This window comes from Centrocercus urophasianus, unplaced genomic scaffold (assembly GCF_019232065.1).
Source record: "Centrocercus urophasianus isolate 14NV4802_14NV808 unplaced genomic scaffold, USGS_Curo_1.0 seq_1198, whole genome shotgun sequence".
Lineage (NCBI taxonomy): Eukaryota > Metazoa > Chordata > Aves > Galliformes > Phasianidae > Centrocercus > Centrocercus urophasianus.
Genome location: NW_024884362.1, coordinates 12,623 through 30,434, shown reverse-complemented (window position 1 = coordinate 30,434; position 17,812 = coordinate 12,623). Strand labels below are relative to the sequence as shown.

General features: G+C 47.4%; 1 protein-coding gene across 1 annotated transcript; it reads left to right on the top strand.

Annotated features, from left to right (window-relative positions):
- Positions 1 to 441: 441 nt before the first annotated feature.
- On the top strand, positions 442 to 9,695 carry RFT1 (RFT1 homolog; the record flags this gene model as incomplete). Its single annotated transcript, XM_042809432.1, has 10 exons — positions 442 to 631; positions 1,235 to 1,336; positions 1,947 to 2,081; positions 2,814 to 2,892; positions 3,158 to 3,208; positions 4,486 to 4,616; positions 5,265 to 5,409; positions 6,311 to 6,416; positions 7,350 to 7,599; positions 8,537 to 9,695. Coding segments are annotated over 10 exons (1,354 nt in total), but the record flags the coding sequence as incomplete, so codon positions are not given.
- Between the last annotated feature and the right edge of the window lie 8,117 nt (positions 9,696 to 17,812).

The following is a 17,812-nucleotide window of genomic DNA, read 5'->3' as shown; positions in this document are numbered from 1 at the left end:
CGCGGGTCCCGAAGCGGCATCGGCAGAAGGCAGTGCGCGTCCGCACCGCGTGCCCCGCTCGGCTTTGCTGGCGGCGGCCGCTGCTGGAAAGAGCCTCGCGCTGCGGTGCTGCTGGCAGCCGGCACGGCTCGGTCGCGGGCGTGTTTTCTTCTGCTGACTGCGCTGTCGTTGAGTGGAACGCTCGGCACAGCGCTTGGAGTGGTGGCATCAAAACCTGTGGTTGCACGTTGCTGTTACAGGTTTTACACCACAGCTCGGAGCAGCGCGTGGCAACTCGTAGCTACGTGTTTTACACCCAAGGTTGCAGTTGCAATAGAAATGAATTCATCAGATCGCTTCAAAACTAAGAAAAGTAGACCAGCACGTGAAACTGTAATCAGATTTTCTCCCGTTCTTTTTTCTGCCTGAGAAAACCTGACTGTTGTTACGTTGACTTTTTAGAGTCCCTCTTGGTGTTTTTTGGTCTGTTTCCTTGGGCTTCGTCTGGCTGCACTTCCTTGAAGTTCCTGATCCGTCGGCGGTTCCTCATTATGGGGCTGCTGTTGTGGCGTTTGGCCTTTCTGCGGTTGTTGAGCTTCTAGGAGAACCGTTCTGGGTTTTAGCCCAGGCTCACTTGTTTGTAAGACTTAAGGTTAGTAAGGAAGCTACGTGCATGGGGCTGTGTGTGTGTGTGTGTGTGTGTGTGTGTGTGTGTGTTAAGGAGAGGGAGAGAGAGAAATCTTTTCCTGTTGAAAACAGTGATGTAAAGAACGGATTCCTGAGCAGGCTCTATATGTGTTCAGGAGTGTTTTAAAAAGTAAATGAAGTTATGGGCTGCTTAATGATGCATGACTTAGTTTTAGCAGATATGTTACAACGCTCAGTTTGCTCGTGTTCAAGAAAGGAAATTAATTTATTTAGAAATGATCGCCTTATGGTCATTAAATACGTAATCATGAGTGTTAATCAGAGGGAGGCACAGATGGCTTCCCCAGTTGTGCTTTCCACTGCCGGGGTGAGATGGTGAAGGGCAACAGCTGGGATCACGACTGTGTGAAGCCAGATGTACTGCTGTGCGTGTCCCACGCAGGGGGCTGGGGCAGTGCCACGGGGGAATTGTGTACCATGAGATGCGAGGATGTGCAGAGAGACTGCAGTCTAAGTTGGGCTGTGCGTGTGAAACTGAAGCGCTTTGTGTTCCTGTAGGTGCTTAAGCTGGCAAAAAGGAACGTTCTCTGTTCTGTCTTTCTTGAAGGTAATTGCTGAAAGCCTTTCCGTAGTGTCAAAATGCATTCTGACGGTTGTTCTAGTCATCCTTTATCCACAGTGGGGCCTCTACATTTTTTCCTTGGCTCAGGTAAGCCTCCTGTCTTATTTCTCGACATCAGTTCTTGCTCTGAAGGGTCACTTGCTGCTGCCTTTGACGTGTAGCCTGCTGAAGAGCACTGGGGAGGTGAGGGAAGGTTCCTTTGAGGATAGGATTTAAACGTTGAGAGCTGTGATGATAACTGTTACTGACTTGATGTTTTGACCCCGGTCAGTTTAATGGAGGTGCAAGGGAGCACCTTTGTTGCATGCAGAAAGGCAGGTTTTGCATATGAGGCTGTGATGCTGTATGTGCTTTGACTGCTTTGGAAGTGTGTCAGCTGTGTTTTGACCAAATAGTTGTTTTTAAATTGGACTCAACAGGCTCTTTCTAAAAATGCTGAATGGGAGGTGAGGAAGGTTGGCACAGGACTGTGATGCTGATCTGCTGATTAGAGAAATTTAAATCAGCAGCATTCTGTGTGGGTGGAGGGGAGTTACAGTAATGCCTTCAGCCTGATTGAAATTTGACAGGAGTGAGAACTTCTTACTGCCTTCAGTTCCCACTGACTTGGGGAAGCTAGCATGTGACTCTATGATTGTAAGTTGGTTTTGTTCTACTATTTATTGGTTTTTAATTCTTTCCTTCCCCGTCTTTTCAGCTTTTATACACCAGTGTTCTGGTAATGTGCTACGTGGTTTATTTTGCCAAGTTCTTGGGATCTCCTGAAGCAGCAAAGAAGTCCTTTCCAATCCCAACAATGAAAGCTTTGTTACCGAACTTGATGGAAGCTCAGGTGGGTCGCACAGTTTGTTCTCAAGTCTTTGAGGAGAGAACTTTTGCAAACTGTGTGGAGGCGCTGGAGTGAAGTGAGTTTCTGAGGTTATGAAGTATGGCTGGTCAGGAAGGACGGTTGCATGAAATTCCATTTACGGTTGGTGCGTTCCTTGTCAGAAGACCACGAGGAACCTGGAGCTGTCTGTTTCTGGGCCTCGTTGGCTGTCTTGTCTTCTGGTAGCTTTGCGCAACCCATTAACTGGAGCTGGAACATTTGCAGTGTTCAAGGGAGTGAGCAGGTACCAGGTGGAAGGCAGGAGAGAATCCAGGGCCATCTTATAGTGCTGGTACTTCAGCTTTTCCTCCAGCAAGATGTGGTGGTGCACAGCGTCCTCCAGATGCTCAGATCTCTGATGTCCTCTGGAAAGGAGATGGGGCGAAGAAGGAACTGAAAAGGCACGGTGAGGAAGAAGGCATTGTGAGGGTGAGATTGAGGGATGGAGAATAGAAAGGCAGTTCTGGCTTGTGAGACTTGCGGGAAGGCTTTGAAGAGCACTGAAAGATGAATTTTACCGTGAGGGTTCTTAGTGTTCCATCGGTGCGCTAGGTAACTTTTCCCCATCTCGTCCTGTCGAGTGCTGTGTGCTGTAGGAAGCTGTTGCAGTTCCTCGGTCTGTCTGCAGCGATGGTGATTGTGCGCAAGGGAGAAAGTCAGCCAGGTGGGAGTGACGTTGTTTGTTGGGTGTTGCAGCCTTTCCTTAACTGGAAGGAGGCGCGGCTGACTTGGAGCTTCTTCAAGCAATCCTTCCTGAAGCAGATTTTGACAGAGGGTGAGGCTGGACGTGTGGGGGTGCTGGGGAAAGGCAAGTGAATGCTGGGCACCAGGTGAACACGGAGCCTGGGAAGGCTGGGGGGGGCGGTGTTCAAGAGCGGCACCAGCGGGTGCTGCCGAGCCAGAGGCAGTGATTGAAGGCGTATGGAGCATGAGCGCTGTCCTGTGAGACGTGTCTCTCGAATGCTGCCTGTGAGCAGTGCCTGAGCACACCTGGGGGAGGTGTAGGGGCTTGTCCTGACTTCTGTATTCTGAACTTGCAGGTGAGCGATACGTGATGACTTTTCTGAACGTGATCGATTTTGGCGATCAGGGTGAGTGTGGTGATGCTGTGGGACAGCGGCAGAATTTTCTACTTGTTGTCTGCTTCTGAAAATATTGGAAACCACTTGAAAATAACGTGACATTGTGGGAGGATTCAGTGGCATTGGGACTTTGAGGTGCATTTCAGAGAATGATGGACAAACGGATATGAAAAAAAAACCAAAGCCCACACCAACAAACCAACAACCAAAACCACAGCAGCTTATTTGAGGGTCGTGCATGTAAAGAATGTTTTGCTTTGGATCAGAACTGTGCAGTTGTGTCTGTTTTGCTGTGCATCTTGTTTCCGTTTTAAAAAACTGGAAGAGGAATCTGATGCTCTGCAGTTCCTTCTCTTCCTTTGGTCCCATTTTCTTCCTGTGGAGCCTGTGCTGGCTGTTCCAGCAGGAGCACTGCTGTTTGTAGCATTGTATCTCCCACTGAACGTGTTCCATGAGAGCGCTGTGTCATTACAGAGTGATGCATGGCAGCAGCAGTTCAGGGGGCAGCACCACAGGTCTCACCTGGGCAAGAGAACAGGCCGTAATTGCTGGCCCGCTGCTGGGTTTCTTGGCTGTTTTGAATTCCCGTTCCCTGCTGGCAGTGGAACGTTCTCCCATAAGCACAGGCTTTATGCTCTCGCTGCCGGAAGGTTCATCCACTGCTGGCCCTCCCAGGGAACAAATAAGCTGCCTCCTACTGGACGGTCTTTATAAAATGGACGAGTGCAGAAATTCTTGTGCTCTGCAAACGTTACGAGAGTTTGAATGGGGATGGTGTGAAATCAGTCAGAACCGCACCGTGTCGTTTCTCTGTGAAGTTGCACAGCATTTGTCCAAGTGCTGAACCCCTCGTGATTTGCTGTCTGTGTTCTGGTAATACAGCCAGATGTCTTAGCAGACTTGGAGCAATGCTTGGTGTCTTCCTGAGTCTGGAAGTGCTGGTAAAACGTTACCTGGGGTTCCTTGTTCACTTCAATGGGAGCAAAAAGCAAGAAACCAACAGCGCCTCAAGCTAACAATGCCCATCTTTCTCTTCCTCCCTGTCAGTGAAAGCTTTACTCTCCTGTTGCCATTCAGAGACCAGATTCTCTTTCATCTGGCTCTGTTCTCTTCCCTGCAGTAAGCACTGAAGGGGCTGTCTGAGGGTGTTTGGGGCTGTCGCTGGATGAAGTTCCGCTGGTTTTCTCTTTGTTTGTCAGAAATGTGGGATAGGAATTTGTGCTGCTGTTAGTCCTGGAATTGTGGCAGAAAAAAGTGACAGCTGTTGGTGTCTTTTGTTTGTAAAGGTGTGTATGATACCGTGAACAATCTGGGTTCGCTGGTGGCCAGGTTCATCTTTTTGCCTATTGAAGAGAGCTTTTATGTCTTTTTCGCTCAAGTGTTGGAAAGAGGGAAGAACGTAAAGGATCAGAAGCAGGTATGCTTGTCACTCTTGGTTCCACATGCAATGCTTGCCTTCTGTTGGAGCTGAATTGTATCAGGAATGTGACTGGCGTGCATCGAGACTGTTGAAATGGAAAGCAATTTGAAGTGGAGAGCATGCCAAAGGGGTCTGGAGCAAAAAGCAAGCAGGTGAAAAGCTAGCAAAGAAGGAGTTAGGGGCGCAGTAGCATAACACTGCATCGTCTGGGAACTGCAGTTGCTCCTTGTGCTGTGGCAAAACTCGTAGTCCAAGGTGGCAGTGAAGATGTGACCCTTTGGGTGCTTCAGGCTGTGGCCTTGGGCAAATGCTGTGCTTTCCTTTGCTGTTTGCTGGCTGTTAGCAGGTGCAGCTGCTGTTTTCCCCTTTCCTTAAAGCCTGCAACAGAGCTGTTAATGGCTGATCTTAGTTTAGAGTTCTGCGTGTCACACGGAAGAGAAAAAGAATACATGAGCACAGTTGGAAGCTAGGACCAGGTGTGGAGGTGTTTCAGGAGCAAAGAATAGTTCTGATGCTGCCTTGCTTGGTGCCAGTGGAGGTTTTCCCCGTGGAATAGTTCTTCTTGGTGAGAACAGCAGCAGTGCTGATTCTGGTTGGTGTAATTGACTGCTGGCTTTTGTGGTTGTGTTTTTGTCTTCTGCCCAGGATGACGTTGCTCTGGCTGCAGACGTGTTGGAGTTGCTGTTGAAGCTGGTGCTTTTGATCGGCCTGACCATTGCTGTTTTTGGCTATGCCTTTTCTCAGCTGGCTCTGGATATTTATGGAGGTTCGATGCTCAGCTCCGGAACAGGTAAAAAGTTTGAGCTGCAGTTTTTGCTTCTCAGCTCTGTGCTGAGTTCTTGGCTCGGTCAGCTTTCTGCCTGAGAAAAATCAGCTCAGCTTAAAAGAAGCTTTCAGCCCCGAGTCCCAGTGTGCGTTTGGAACTGCATTCTGCTGTGCTGTCACCTGGCCTTATTCTGGCAGAATAATTGAAGTCCTTTGTCCTCCTGTAGATGCTTACACTTAAAATATTGCAGCTGTGGCAGCGCTGCAGCTCCCAAGGTTGCCCGTAGGAATGATTGCAGAGGCTGGAATGTTGCTCGGCAGTAGTGTTAACCATATTAGGAGGTTTACAAGGAAGGAGGGATCCAGAAATTGGCTTCTCATGAACTTTGAAGTTACCCGTATCTGTGACCTGTAAAATGTAAATATCTGGTTTTAATCCAGCTATCTAATCTAGCTATGTAACCTAGTGTGTCTAATCCTTAATCTGGTGTTGAATATGTTGAGCAGCTCTGTTGTTTTTTTCGTCTTCCTTTTGTATTCCAAACGTGCATTTGATTGCTCTGAGCACATTACAGTGTCTGCTGGATCCTTTCTCACAGATCTCTGTGCAGTGAAAGAATTGGTTTGCAGTAGGTAGAGAATCCCATTTAGTGCAGTCATCACTTTGGTGGTGGAGATCTTCTCTTTGACGTTAACAGCTGCTGCTCTCTTGTATTTTGGTTTTGGTTTTGCTTGGCCTTGTGTTTTCTGTTTGTGTTCTTGTCCAGATGTGTTGCCCAGAAGCTCCTCAGAGGCACGTAGAAGCTGCCAGTATCAGCAGTGATGATGTTACAGCTTCTGTCGTCGAGTATAAACCCAGTGTGGTTTTGTAAAAGAAATAATGATCTCTTTACCCTTGTGATGTTGTTGTCTTTGTTTTGTTTTAGGTCCAGACCTTCTGCGGTGCTACTCTTTGTATGTCCTATTTCTTGCTGTCAATGGAGTAACAGAATGTTTCACGTTTGCTCTGATGTGCAAAGAGGAGGTGGACAGGTGAGGAGTATCCCCTGTGCCTTCCTGTAACCATCTGTATGTGATGTGCATGGAGTTAAGCTGTGGATGGGGAGCAAATGTTCTGCTTGGATATTTGCTTGGAAATGCTTTTCAGTTCCTGAGGCACCAGTTTCTTTGGGCAGTCATTTTAAGGACTGTGTTCCTGCCCCTTGAAGCCCAGACTGCCAATTGAGCTGCTGGAGTACAGACCTCAGTGTAGAAGCTTTAGTAACTGTTCAACCCTTTGGGTAAAGAAAAGTTAATTGAGAAGGCTCTTAGCTTTTGGTGGACAGCAAACAGGGAAAGGGATTTAGTTGTGGAGTCTTATTTAGTGTACGTGTACTTGAATTGACCTTCAGTTTGTAAGGTGGACTGTTAATGAAAGTTCACTAGTATCTGCAGCTGTTGGAGCTTTTAGATGCAGTTTCTATAGAGCACGTTTGGGATGAAGTGAATCAGGCACGTGAGCTCAGTGCTGTGTCTGCCTTGAGTAGAGTGTTGCACTGCATGGCTTCCTGAGATCTCTCCCAGCCTGGATGTTTTGTCGGCTCTCTGTTTGTTCTGGTGTGTTGGCACTGCAGCCTGATGGCTGCCATCGGACTTGTTTCACTTCTGCAGCAGTTGTCCATTATAAGGCCATTCCAAATTATTTTGGCTTTGTTTTGTTTTGTTAGGTCATCAATTAAATGGCATCTGCTTTTGACAGAAAGAAAGAAATTCTTTTTATTTTGCTCAGGGTAGTTTTTAACCTTGTGGTGATTTCTTTTCTTCATAGCTCTGATCTCAACCTTGCCATCTGTCATAGATGAGAGTAGTTGTCATTCCTGCGTTTCAGCAAGCTAGTGGATTTTTTTCTTTTGAAAATGCGTTTAGTAATGAAGCAGTGCAACTGTATGCGTTATATATGTTGTTTCTGTTGTTTCTTCTTCCTAGATACAACTTTGTTATGCTGGCCTTGTCCTTCATGTTCCTGTGCAGCTCTTACTTCTTGACCCGCTGGCGTGGAAGCGTTGGCTTTATCCTTGCCAACTGCTTTAATATGGGTATTCGCATTGCTCACAGCATCCATTATATCTATGGTTACTTCAAGGAAAGCTCCTACAGGCCTTTGACAGGCTTGCTTCCCTCACCATTCTTAATACTGGCTTATGTCATAAGCGGAGGAATTACTGTTTACTCAGAGGTAAGTATCTGCCTCAGGATTTTCCTTTCACTGCGAGGTTTGTCAGCTGGCTTTGTCACCAGAAGGAAAGAAATACTGTTAACAGAAGAGGCTTATAACCATAGCCTGGCAGATTTCCATTCAGGCCTGTGAGGCTGCGCATAAGTCTGTTGAGAATTAAACACAGACACGCAATTATATTCATCTCCAGACGTGTGCCTGCCTGCTATGCCTTCTCCAGGTGGCAGGGAACCATGTAGCTAATGAGTAGAACAGTTCTGCTGCCTGCCCATACATCCACGTTCTTAGTGCTTGATAACTGATGGTGACAGTGCAAAGAAAGGTCATGAAAATTTCTGTTTAAAGAAACAAAAACAGCAACAACAAGCAAAACAAGCACCAAAACAGAAACGTCTCCAAGTGCCTTTACTGCTTGCACTGAGGTTGCAGAGTGGTAATTGCACAGACAAGTTACTGCAGAGGTGGTGGTGTTAGGGAGTACAAGAGTGTGACAGGTGGACATTCCGTGGTGCCTTAGAAAGGAGAGCTTTATGTTTGGCATGGGAGGTTTGCAGTGGCCTTTTTTCTGAAAGGCAGCTGGGTAGGTTGGGGCAGAATGGCAGACCTGTTGGACAGCATCAGCAGAGTTTTCCTGATAACCATTTTCCGTGGCAAATAACTTTCACATCTATCAGGTATGTGCAGAATGCTCATTTCATGCCACTTGACTTTCTGTTGTTTGTTGTTTTGTTTTTTAAAGCAAGTGCTGTGACTAGGAAGGATGGTTTGTGGTAGGATGGGTGCATGTGACAGATGTTTCTTGCACCCACTGCCCGTGCTCCCTGTGATGTCGTGGTGGGATGGTCTCAAGAGGCACTGGAGCTCATGCTGTAGTGTAACAGCTGGCCTACCTTGTGCTGAGTGGTTTTCCTTCAATTGCTTGTTTCCTTTGTTTCAGGCACTGTTCTGCTGCGACAAGGGATGGACGGCAAGGCTGATTCACATCAGCATTGGGGCGCTGTGCTTTGCAGCTACCACCATCACCATGTTCTGCACGGAGACCAAGCTGGTCCGCTTTGTCAGAAGCCAGTTTCTCTCCCAGTATATGAAGAAAGGAATGTGAAATGCTCGTGGGCAGAATAGTTCTTGTACATGGTTGCAGTTGCAGAGGGTTGTATTTTTTGCACAGGTCTGCGTGGAGAAAGGTTTCCACATGAATTTGTTGGAAGTATTGGTAGTGACAGTATAACTGGTTGCTGACTGAGCTAGTCCACACAGATGAAGAGAGCCGAGTAATTTTCTCTTCCTGCATCGTTCTATTTGAGCTTTTCTTCCAACGGCCTCTTTGGTGATGAAGGTCTGTAATGCACCTGATGTAATGCCTGACGTAAACCGATGGCCAGAGTTACTGTGGGGAGCTCCCTTCTTACCAGCAGGGAGTCCACATGTGAAGGCGTTGTATGGCTTAACTAAGATGTAACTAAGAGTGTCCTTATTGAGCATGGTGGGCTGTTGAAACTGTTAGAGAACAAATATTTTGACATTGAAAAACGAAACCCCGAACCAAAATCTGAAGCAAGGACCAATCACAACGTAACAGCTACCAGAAGAGGACTTAATGCAGTGCAGAAAAACTGTGTGATCAGTGGCCTGAAGTGTAAAGCACTGAGCAGACAGTTCTGACACTTGCAGGGAAGCTACTGGAATACATTGCACGCGTCCAAGCCCAAGGTGGCTGTGTCAGTTTACTTCCTTCCACATCATTCCTGTAATGAGAGCGTTGACCAGCCTGTCAGAAATACTCTGAAGCTTTTATCTGAACAGGAATGCAGTGGGTTTTTGAGCAATGCCTAACAACAGCTGTGACCTACAGTCACATCAAAGCTGAGGTTCCAGAAGGTAGAGTTAAACATGATTGACTTCGCTCCTTTTCTGTTCCTATCTGAGATGATCAGTGCGATTATGAGCAGATTTCTCTCCATGGAATGCCTTGCTTTTCTGCAAAGTGGAATGTTCTATGTATGTTGAGTAAGATTTCTTTCTGGGTTTGTTTGTGTGGGATCTCTTGCTTTTGGATAAAACAATGCTGCCTTCTGTTAAAAGAGATTTGTCACCTGGCTGGCTCCTTTTTGTGTTTGGTGTTAACCTTTGTGTTGATGTTTATTTTTATGTATTGAAGATGCCAACGTTCAGAAGCTATGAAGTAAGAGCATAGGTTGCAGAATTTTGTTTCCTGAGGGTCCGAGATGTTCTTGCCTAAGATCGGACTGTGGCAGTTTCAGAGCACACGAGCAGCCCGCTGGAACGACCAGCGTTCCCTTCACACCGTTTGAACGGAGCAGGAAATGCCAAGGATGCTGAGACGCGAACAGCAGCAAGACTGCAGTGCGGTTACGCAGCAAACTCCACAGGTCCTCAGGCAGCTCCCGAAAAATCTTCACTTCCAGTGGCATTGTGGAGTTGATGGCCATAAACAGAGCTCACGGGGCAGAATGCTGTCTGGTCTCGCTGCGGTACTGTTAGAGATGTTTGGAACTGCTAGCAATGTTTTCGTAACTCCTGTGGTTGTCACATTTCCCATCAGTTTGGGATCTCACTAAGTAGATTTAAATGAGAATTTGATGCTTGACGAGTTGTCTGAGAAAAGCCCAAGCGTAACTGTAGCAGGAAAAGGAAGGTGTGCTTTTCAGGTGTTTCCACTGCCTGGCTGGAAGGTGGTAGGGAGAGAGGTGCTGCCTCTTCTGAAGTCGTTCTGAAATTTGCCTCAATAAACTGCCTTGGTTGCTTTTACCTGATGAGGTGTTGTGGTAGATGCTGTTTGAACAGCTGCGAGTAAACCTGGTGTTTAATGAAGTGTGATGGTCAAACTGTGCAGTGATTGGCAGTATTAGGGAGTGTGTTTATCTTGTTTGCTTTCTAGTACTGTAAGTATTTAGTAAAGAAGTGGGGGGGTGTGCACGTTTTCTGAGAGGAGGAGCAGGTGGAGGCTTTAACTCCTCGTTTAATGGCATGAAAGCTAATAAGACGTAAGCTTGAAAGCTTACTGTTTAGCACTCGTAGAGGGTGCTGACTTGCTAACTCGTATGAAGGCCTTTGGTCCCCAGGAGATGCCTTGAGCCTGCCCTGGTTTGCTGTCTTCTGGGGAGTGCCTAAATCTGAACTCTGAACCCTGTGTCTGGTTTCAAATTGGTGTCTGGGCATCGTGCTTCCATGTGACTTAGTTGCTCTCCTTGTAAAGATCAGAGCAGAGAGAAGGGATCTGAGACTTCGTGAGGCACAGCATTGCATCAGCAGATGTGCTGAGGAGCAGTGGCTTTGTTGGGCACAAAATGGGCAACTCGTTTGCATTCTGATAGTGCTATGAAGAGCAGTTTCCATTTTAAGGTTATACTGAAAATAGTTTGAAGCTCCCCACCTCTGATGTACAGCTGGGCCATGGAAGCTAAGTGCAGGACACCCTCCAAAGCTCTGACAGCTGGGGGAATCTAAACAAAACAGTGATGGAAAGGGCTTATCCCTGCTGTGTTTTGATCACTTCCCTTAAGAGATGCTTTTGCTCTGTTCTTTGTGGAAACACTTAAAGCTGTGTGCAGAAGGAAGGAAGAATAGGAGAGAGAAGGGGTCCTTAAAGGCAGGAAAGGTTTGGGTTGTTGTCACTTGCTAGTAAACAGGAACTGTGTTTTCTTCCTGATACAATTTAGGGACAGAGCTTCAATAAGGGACGAAGCTGTTGGAGCTTGGGAGCAGAGCTTGGGGTTTTACCAAAAACTTCCTGTGAGTGCAGGAGTATTTCGGTCTCTGACTCCCTTGTGGCTCCTCGTTGGATGCGGAAGGAGTGTGCGAGAGTGCATGAGTGCTGTTCCAAAGAGACTTGCTTGTGTGCTGGGAGCCAACTGAGGCCTCGCCATGTCCCACCAGTGAGAGAGTGCCTTGTGGCCACTGGTGAATATCTCCTGTGTGCACACTTCTCTCTTTTGATGAAAAAGTCAGCCTAGCCAGTCTCGATGTAAAACTGTGGTGGGCTGGCAGAGTGCTGCACCGGGGTACAAGGAGGAATGTGTTGGTCAGGCAGCTGAAGGTTGTGTCACAGTGTGCTTGTAAGGCCTGACAAGGAGGAGTGAGGAGGGAGCAAATGCAGTTTACACAGGAGAACTGAGTTGTGGCTTCACTTCTGGAGCCTTGAGGTTGCAGTCAGTTGTGTCTTTCCAGTGGTAGTAGATGGGTTTTTGGGAGTACGGTTTGATAAGAGGAGTGCCTCAAAGAGCACTTCTCTTACTAGTGTAATGATTTTAGCAGTCTGGGGAAGGGGGGAGAAGGTGTGACTCGGGGAGAGGAAGCAGGGAAACGTGGCAGGGTATGGTTTGTGTGCAGGAAGCATGGTGCTCCTTTGTGTAAGGGGAGCTCTTTATCTTTGGGTATCTTCCGTCTCTGAATCTCTTTCTGTCACTGCACGTGAGAGCTGCCAGTGTGTCCTGCACAAGTGCTTCTCTAGGCAGCTAGCAGGACGTGCTTGGAAGCAGCCAGCTCTGCCCATGCAGTGCAGCAGCCACGTCCAAGCTGTGGCTGCACGTGGCCCAGCTCCCCTTGCACTGCAGCCCACATCCCATGCTGCCACATCACGGCAGCAGCTGAGCCCCACGGAGCAGCCCGGCCCCGGGGTGTGGGGAGCACGCAGGGCAGTGCTCACAAATAATATGGTGCTAAATGATGTATGGTGCTGTGCTTCGTTTGCTAGCAAACTGTCAGTCTTGAGAGATTACAGTTTGAAGAGATGTGTGCAGAAGCACTCGAGCAGTTTTCTTTAACTTTTGTCAGCATAACCAGTAGAACTACTGATGGTGCCCCGGTGATGGTTGGCTTATAAAAAAAGCCAGAAGTATATAGGGATGTATGAAATGAATAGAAGGTGATGCAGTTACTAAAGCGGGGGTGTATCTTAACGCACTGGGCAGTTGTCAATGGCATGAAATTCAACAGAGGAAATTCAGGGTTCTGCACCTGGAGCAGAGCCATTGCAGGGGAGTTGGACTAGATGACCTTTAAGGGTCCTTTCCAACTGAAACGATTCTGCGAGTGGGATATATTAAAGAGGATGTAACGTTTGTTAGGATAGATGCACAAAACCTGCCATGAACGGGGGCACCTACAAGTCACACCGATGCTCCAGAGCCCCATCCAGCCCGACTGTTGACCTTGAATGTCTCCAAGGATGGAACATCCACCACATCTCTGGGCAGCCTGTACCAGTGCCTCGCCTCCCTTAATGGAAACAGCTTTTTCCATACGTCCGGTTTACAACAGATGATCTGTATGGGTCTGCGCCTGTGTCTGGCATTGCTTTGTTCCAGGTGCAGCAGCCAGCGTTTCCTTTGGAGTCAGTTTGCAGTTGGTGAAAGTTGTTTGAGTGAGGTAACTCAAAGGATTGCAAATGGATGGAGAATGCAGGTGAAGCGCGTAGGTTTTCAGGAGTGAAAGGCTGAGTTGTGACTGCAGAAAAGCAGCATTACGAGGTGGAAAGAAAGGCGCAGCAGAATGTTGGGGCAACTGGTATTTGACGGGTAGTTAGGACTCCACTGGGACTGCTCGCCTGGCAGGGAGAAGAGGGAATGTCTTGATCCTCTCCAGAGGAAGGCTTAAGGATGTAGTTTATCCAGAAGATATTCTAGTGTGGGAGCAGGGAGGCTTTGTGGCTGAAAATGCATTGAGCAAGGCTGGCAAAGCATCTGTAGTCTGTTAGGGGAGCATTAGATCTAAGGCTGGAGTTTGTATTGATAGTGAGGGTTGCTGTGAGCCATGTGCAAGACCTTGCACTTGGCTTTTTGTCAGCCTCTTGTGGTTCTCCTGGGCCCACTGCTCGGCCTGTCTGGGTCCCTCTGGATGGCATCCTGTCCCTTGGGCGTGTTGACTGCACAGCACAGCTTGGTGTCACTGCAAACTTGCTGAGGGTGCACTCAGTCTCACTGTTGATCTGATGGAAGAGAACTAGAATGTCAGCCGAAAACAGACAAAGGTGAGAAGTTTGCAGTCTGAGTGCAGTGATTGCCTTACAAAGGCGGGAGGTTTGCTCAATGGTCAGCTTCCTCGATCAGAATAATACAGATAGTAACGCTCTATTTTTTCTTCAGTGGTAACATAAAGTTTCTTTGTTACTGGAAATGATAGGCGAGAGCGACTGCATGTCGGTCATGAAATATTAGATGGAGACATCCCTGTATGGCCAACAAGCTTCACGAAGGAAGAGTTAAATGAGCTTCACAGCCCTTAAGAGAAAACAAATAGAAATGTAAGTTGGAGCAATTCACATCCACTTTGAGCAGGTCAGGACATCCAACTATTGTTAATGTTTGACACTGCAATTAATAAGGCATGTTTTAATGCCGGATTTCAGTTATTGGTAAATCACTTGACCATCAACAAGAAAGAATGTTTCCAAATATCCAAACTTCAGTCAGTTTCTGTGCCATGTGCTGTCATTCCACGTTCTTGTCTTTGTGCAGGTTACGGCAGTGTGCGATGACTGCCAGAGAAGTATCACCCAGCTGAACACAAGCAGGCATGCCAAACGAGTAGGGATGTGTGAGAACATCACGAGCGAAGCAAATGTTTGTGTTGCTACAGAGCAAGCCCTAAGTGTTGGTGAAACCCAGTTTTTGCTGCTGTGTACACACAACTGTTTGCTAATGGACCTCTGTAAGCAGGGGTTCTGCTAAATGCCTTCTGGGAGTAGATTGCTCATCTGTCTTTGGAATAATTTCATAGAATCACCAAAGTCGGAAAAGACCTCCAAGATCATCCAGTCCAACTGTCCACCTGCCAGCAATATTCCCACTAAACCACATGCCTTAGTACAACACCCAGATGTTTCTGCAACACCTCTGGGGATGGTGACTCCACCACCTCCCTGGGCAGCCTGTTCCAGAGCCTGACGGCTCTTCCAGATGATAAATTCTTGCTAATATCCAACCTGAATCTCCCCGATGCAGCATGAGGCTGTTCCTTCTCATCCTATCTCTAGTCACATGGGAGAAGAGGCAGACCCCCAGCTTACCACAGCCTCCTTTCAGGGAGTTGTAGAGAGCAATGAGGTCTCTGCTGAGCCTTCTCTTCTCCAGACTGGCAATCCCAGTTCCCTCAGCTGCTCCTCTTAACACCTGTGCTCCAGACCCCTCACTGGCTTCGTTGCCTTTGTCTCCAGAGCCTCGATGTCCTTCTTGTGGTGAGGTTCCCAAAGCTGAATGCAGAGCTTGGTGCAGCCTCGACAGAGCTGTGTACAGGGGGACGATCACCTCTTGCTCCTGCTGGGAGTCTGCAGAAGTGTGTGCTGTAGTGTTTTTGTTGTTAGTTCTGTGGTGGGATGCACAGCGCCTTTGTGACTAGGACAGCGTGTACAAAGTGAAAAGGGATCGTGGTAACGTTTAACAAAAGGCATCATGCTGTGTTTCTCTTGGACCCCATTTTCAGTCCTGCATCCACGCCTGGGGCTCCCAGCACAAGAAGGATGCAGAGCTGTTGGAGTGGGTGCAGAGGAGGCCACAAAGATGCTCACAGAGCTGGAGCACCAGTTCTACGAAGATGGGCTGAGAGAGAGGTTGTTCAGCCTGGAGAAGAGAAGGCACCGGGGATGCCTTGTGTGGTCTTGCAGTGCTTAAAGGGAGCTTATGAGCTGGAGTGGGGGGCTGTATGGACCGTGGGACCCCAAACAGGTGATCCTTCCAGCCAAAGTGTTCTATCATTATTTGAGCAAAGTCCATGTGTATAGCATTTAGGAACAAGGTACAGGTCTGTTCCATTGCACTCTGCTGCCTGGTTCTGAGCTTAAACGAGTCTCTGTGTTTAAGATGGGAAGATCTTGAGGCAAATCTGCACACAGCAAATCAAAAACAAGAAGTAGTTGATGTAAAAATATTTCCCTAACATTGACATCAGTTTGAGTTTGTGAGTCTTACGCATTTGTTGCTGAAGTGGATTCTGAAAAAGACCTGATCAAAGCCAGGATGTGTTGGGCAAATGCACTCTTCCAAAAGCAAATGGATTCTGTCACCTGAGTAGAGTTATGCCACCTACAGCTAGTTTCCTGGGAACCTGAAGAAGTTGTGAAGGGTTCTGAGTGGTTGTGTGGGCTTCTTTTGCCCTCCTGCAGCTGTGAATTAGGTGGAGAAATACTGCAGCTGAAATGTATGTGGTTTTGTCTCAAAAATTCACTGCTGGCACGGAATTCAGCCTGCCAAAGTAAAGAGGTCATGACACAACATCTGATTTATGGAGAGCACTGCTATTACCGCCAGAAATACTGTGACTGCTGGAATGGAAAAATAACTCTAGAGCAAAGCTGCTGTAAAGGTGCCTTTTTGACCACTGTTCAGTGGATTACAGGAGCTGGATTTCCCCTAGAATTAGACTTGGAAGGTAAATGTGAGCAAAATGCTGCTCAGACATCAGGTGGGGCTGGCTTTGTTTGTCTGTGATAGTTTCTATTTCCTGATGGCGTTTTCACCTCTGCTAGTGATTTTACAGGCAGGGTTCTGTAGTACAGTGACTGAGGTTTCTTAAACTCCGACAATTATTGGCATTGCCCTTAGATTGAGTTAATGCAGACTACTTGAGGCAAGAAGGGATGCTGTACTGTACTTTAATTCCCTCCCTTGTATTGATTATCAGAACTGATATGATTCCTTTACTGTGCTTCCTGGAGCTGGTTAGTAATTGTGTTTTGCTATTCCAGCACTAATTGTGATAAGAGAAACTTAGCTTCGTCCTTGGGCAATTTGTGTAGACAAAATTTGTGTAGGCAGAGACAAGGGAGCCTGGGATTTTGAGATTTTGGGCAATAGCAATAGAACTTCTGCTCTCCTGTGCTGTTGTTAACAGCTGCCTTTTACAAAGCATTCAAATAATGAGGAAAAATGTTTCTTGGAACTGTATATTTAAAGCATTGATGCCATTGGACACTGCCTTCCTGTTTGGAACCTGGGCAACTTTTCTTGTCCTCTTCTCAAGCGGCAGGAAAATGATTCCATCCTCAGATAAAGCTGTGACCCCACAAAACAAGAAGTGCTTTTTGCACCAACATGGAGATGACCCAGAGCTTTGCTTGCAGCCCTGAGCAGGTGAGCAACAAGGAAAGCAGCTGCCAATTAGATGCCAGGTGTTTTAGTGAGAGGCATGCTAGTCACTGGTCCACAGCTAGTGAGTGATTGCATTGTTCCTGTTGCTCTCACTGTGATGTGGTGCAAAGTGGCGATTCTGGGAATTCTTTTTGCACTGCTCCCTATGAATGAGATTGACGTCAGCCCAGCTGGCCTGTGGGCTGCCAGGCCCATGTGGGTATCGATAGCTGGTGTTTGGTTTTGCTTTTTTTCCCTTCTCTTCCACTCTCTGGTTCTTCTAGTGATGACACTGCTTTTTGTAGCCATGCCAGCTGTGGGAAACGTTTTAGATTGTTCTGCTAGCATAAATCAGTTGATCAGGAAACTCTCAGACTCAAGTTGGAGTGTTAGAAAGCAGGCGTTCTGTAACATCAGTGCTGGGTGCACCAGGGTTACCTTCCCCCCACGCCCAGCTCACACAAAAGGTCTTCACTTTATCTGCATTACTTGTGTTACGTATGCAGGAGTTTCCCAGAGGTATGTTGTGTATTCACTGACTGATTCCAAGCAAGACCTCCTGCTTCCTTGGAACACAGACTCAGCAGAACTTCCTGATCTCCTTGGTTCAGGGACGCAGCTCTTTCCATTGCCTCAACCAGTTGCAGGGCTATCCATCAGCAAGCACTAGTAAGTTTAACAATATTCGGCAGCGGTGACGTGAGCAGCAGTGCGTGCCTTCAGGCCATTGGATGGTCGTCCTCTGGGATGGCCCTGGCTGTGTGTGCACCTGCTATGTTGCTTGTTAGGCTCGTTAGTGATCCCTCAGTTGCGAGGCATCCTCTTATCCTTCTGTCTCTTGCACTTGCCAGGGCAAGTGTGCCACAGTGCTGAGACGGCTCTCAGACACCCAGGCCATCCCTGGCACTGCATCCGGTTGCCTGGAGCAATAGGCTGCTGCCCTTTGCTTCTGACAAAAGCAGTATTGAGCAAACATTTGCAAGTTTGTTAATTGGCACTGTCAGTTTCAGACAGTCTGCGAGAGTGCTGATTCCCTACAGATGACATGGTCTGGGGTGAAGATTAGAAGCTTCAGACTGTGACCAAAATTAGAGCAGGTAAAAAATATCTAGCAGAAGAAACTTGTGAAG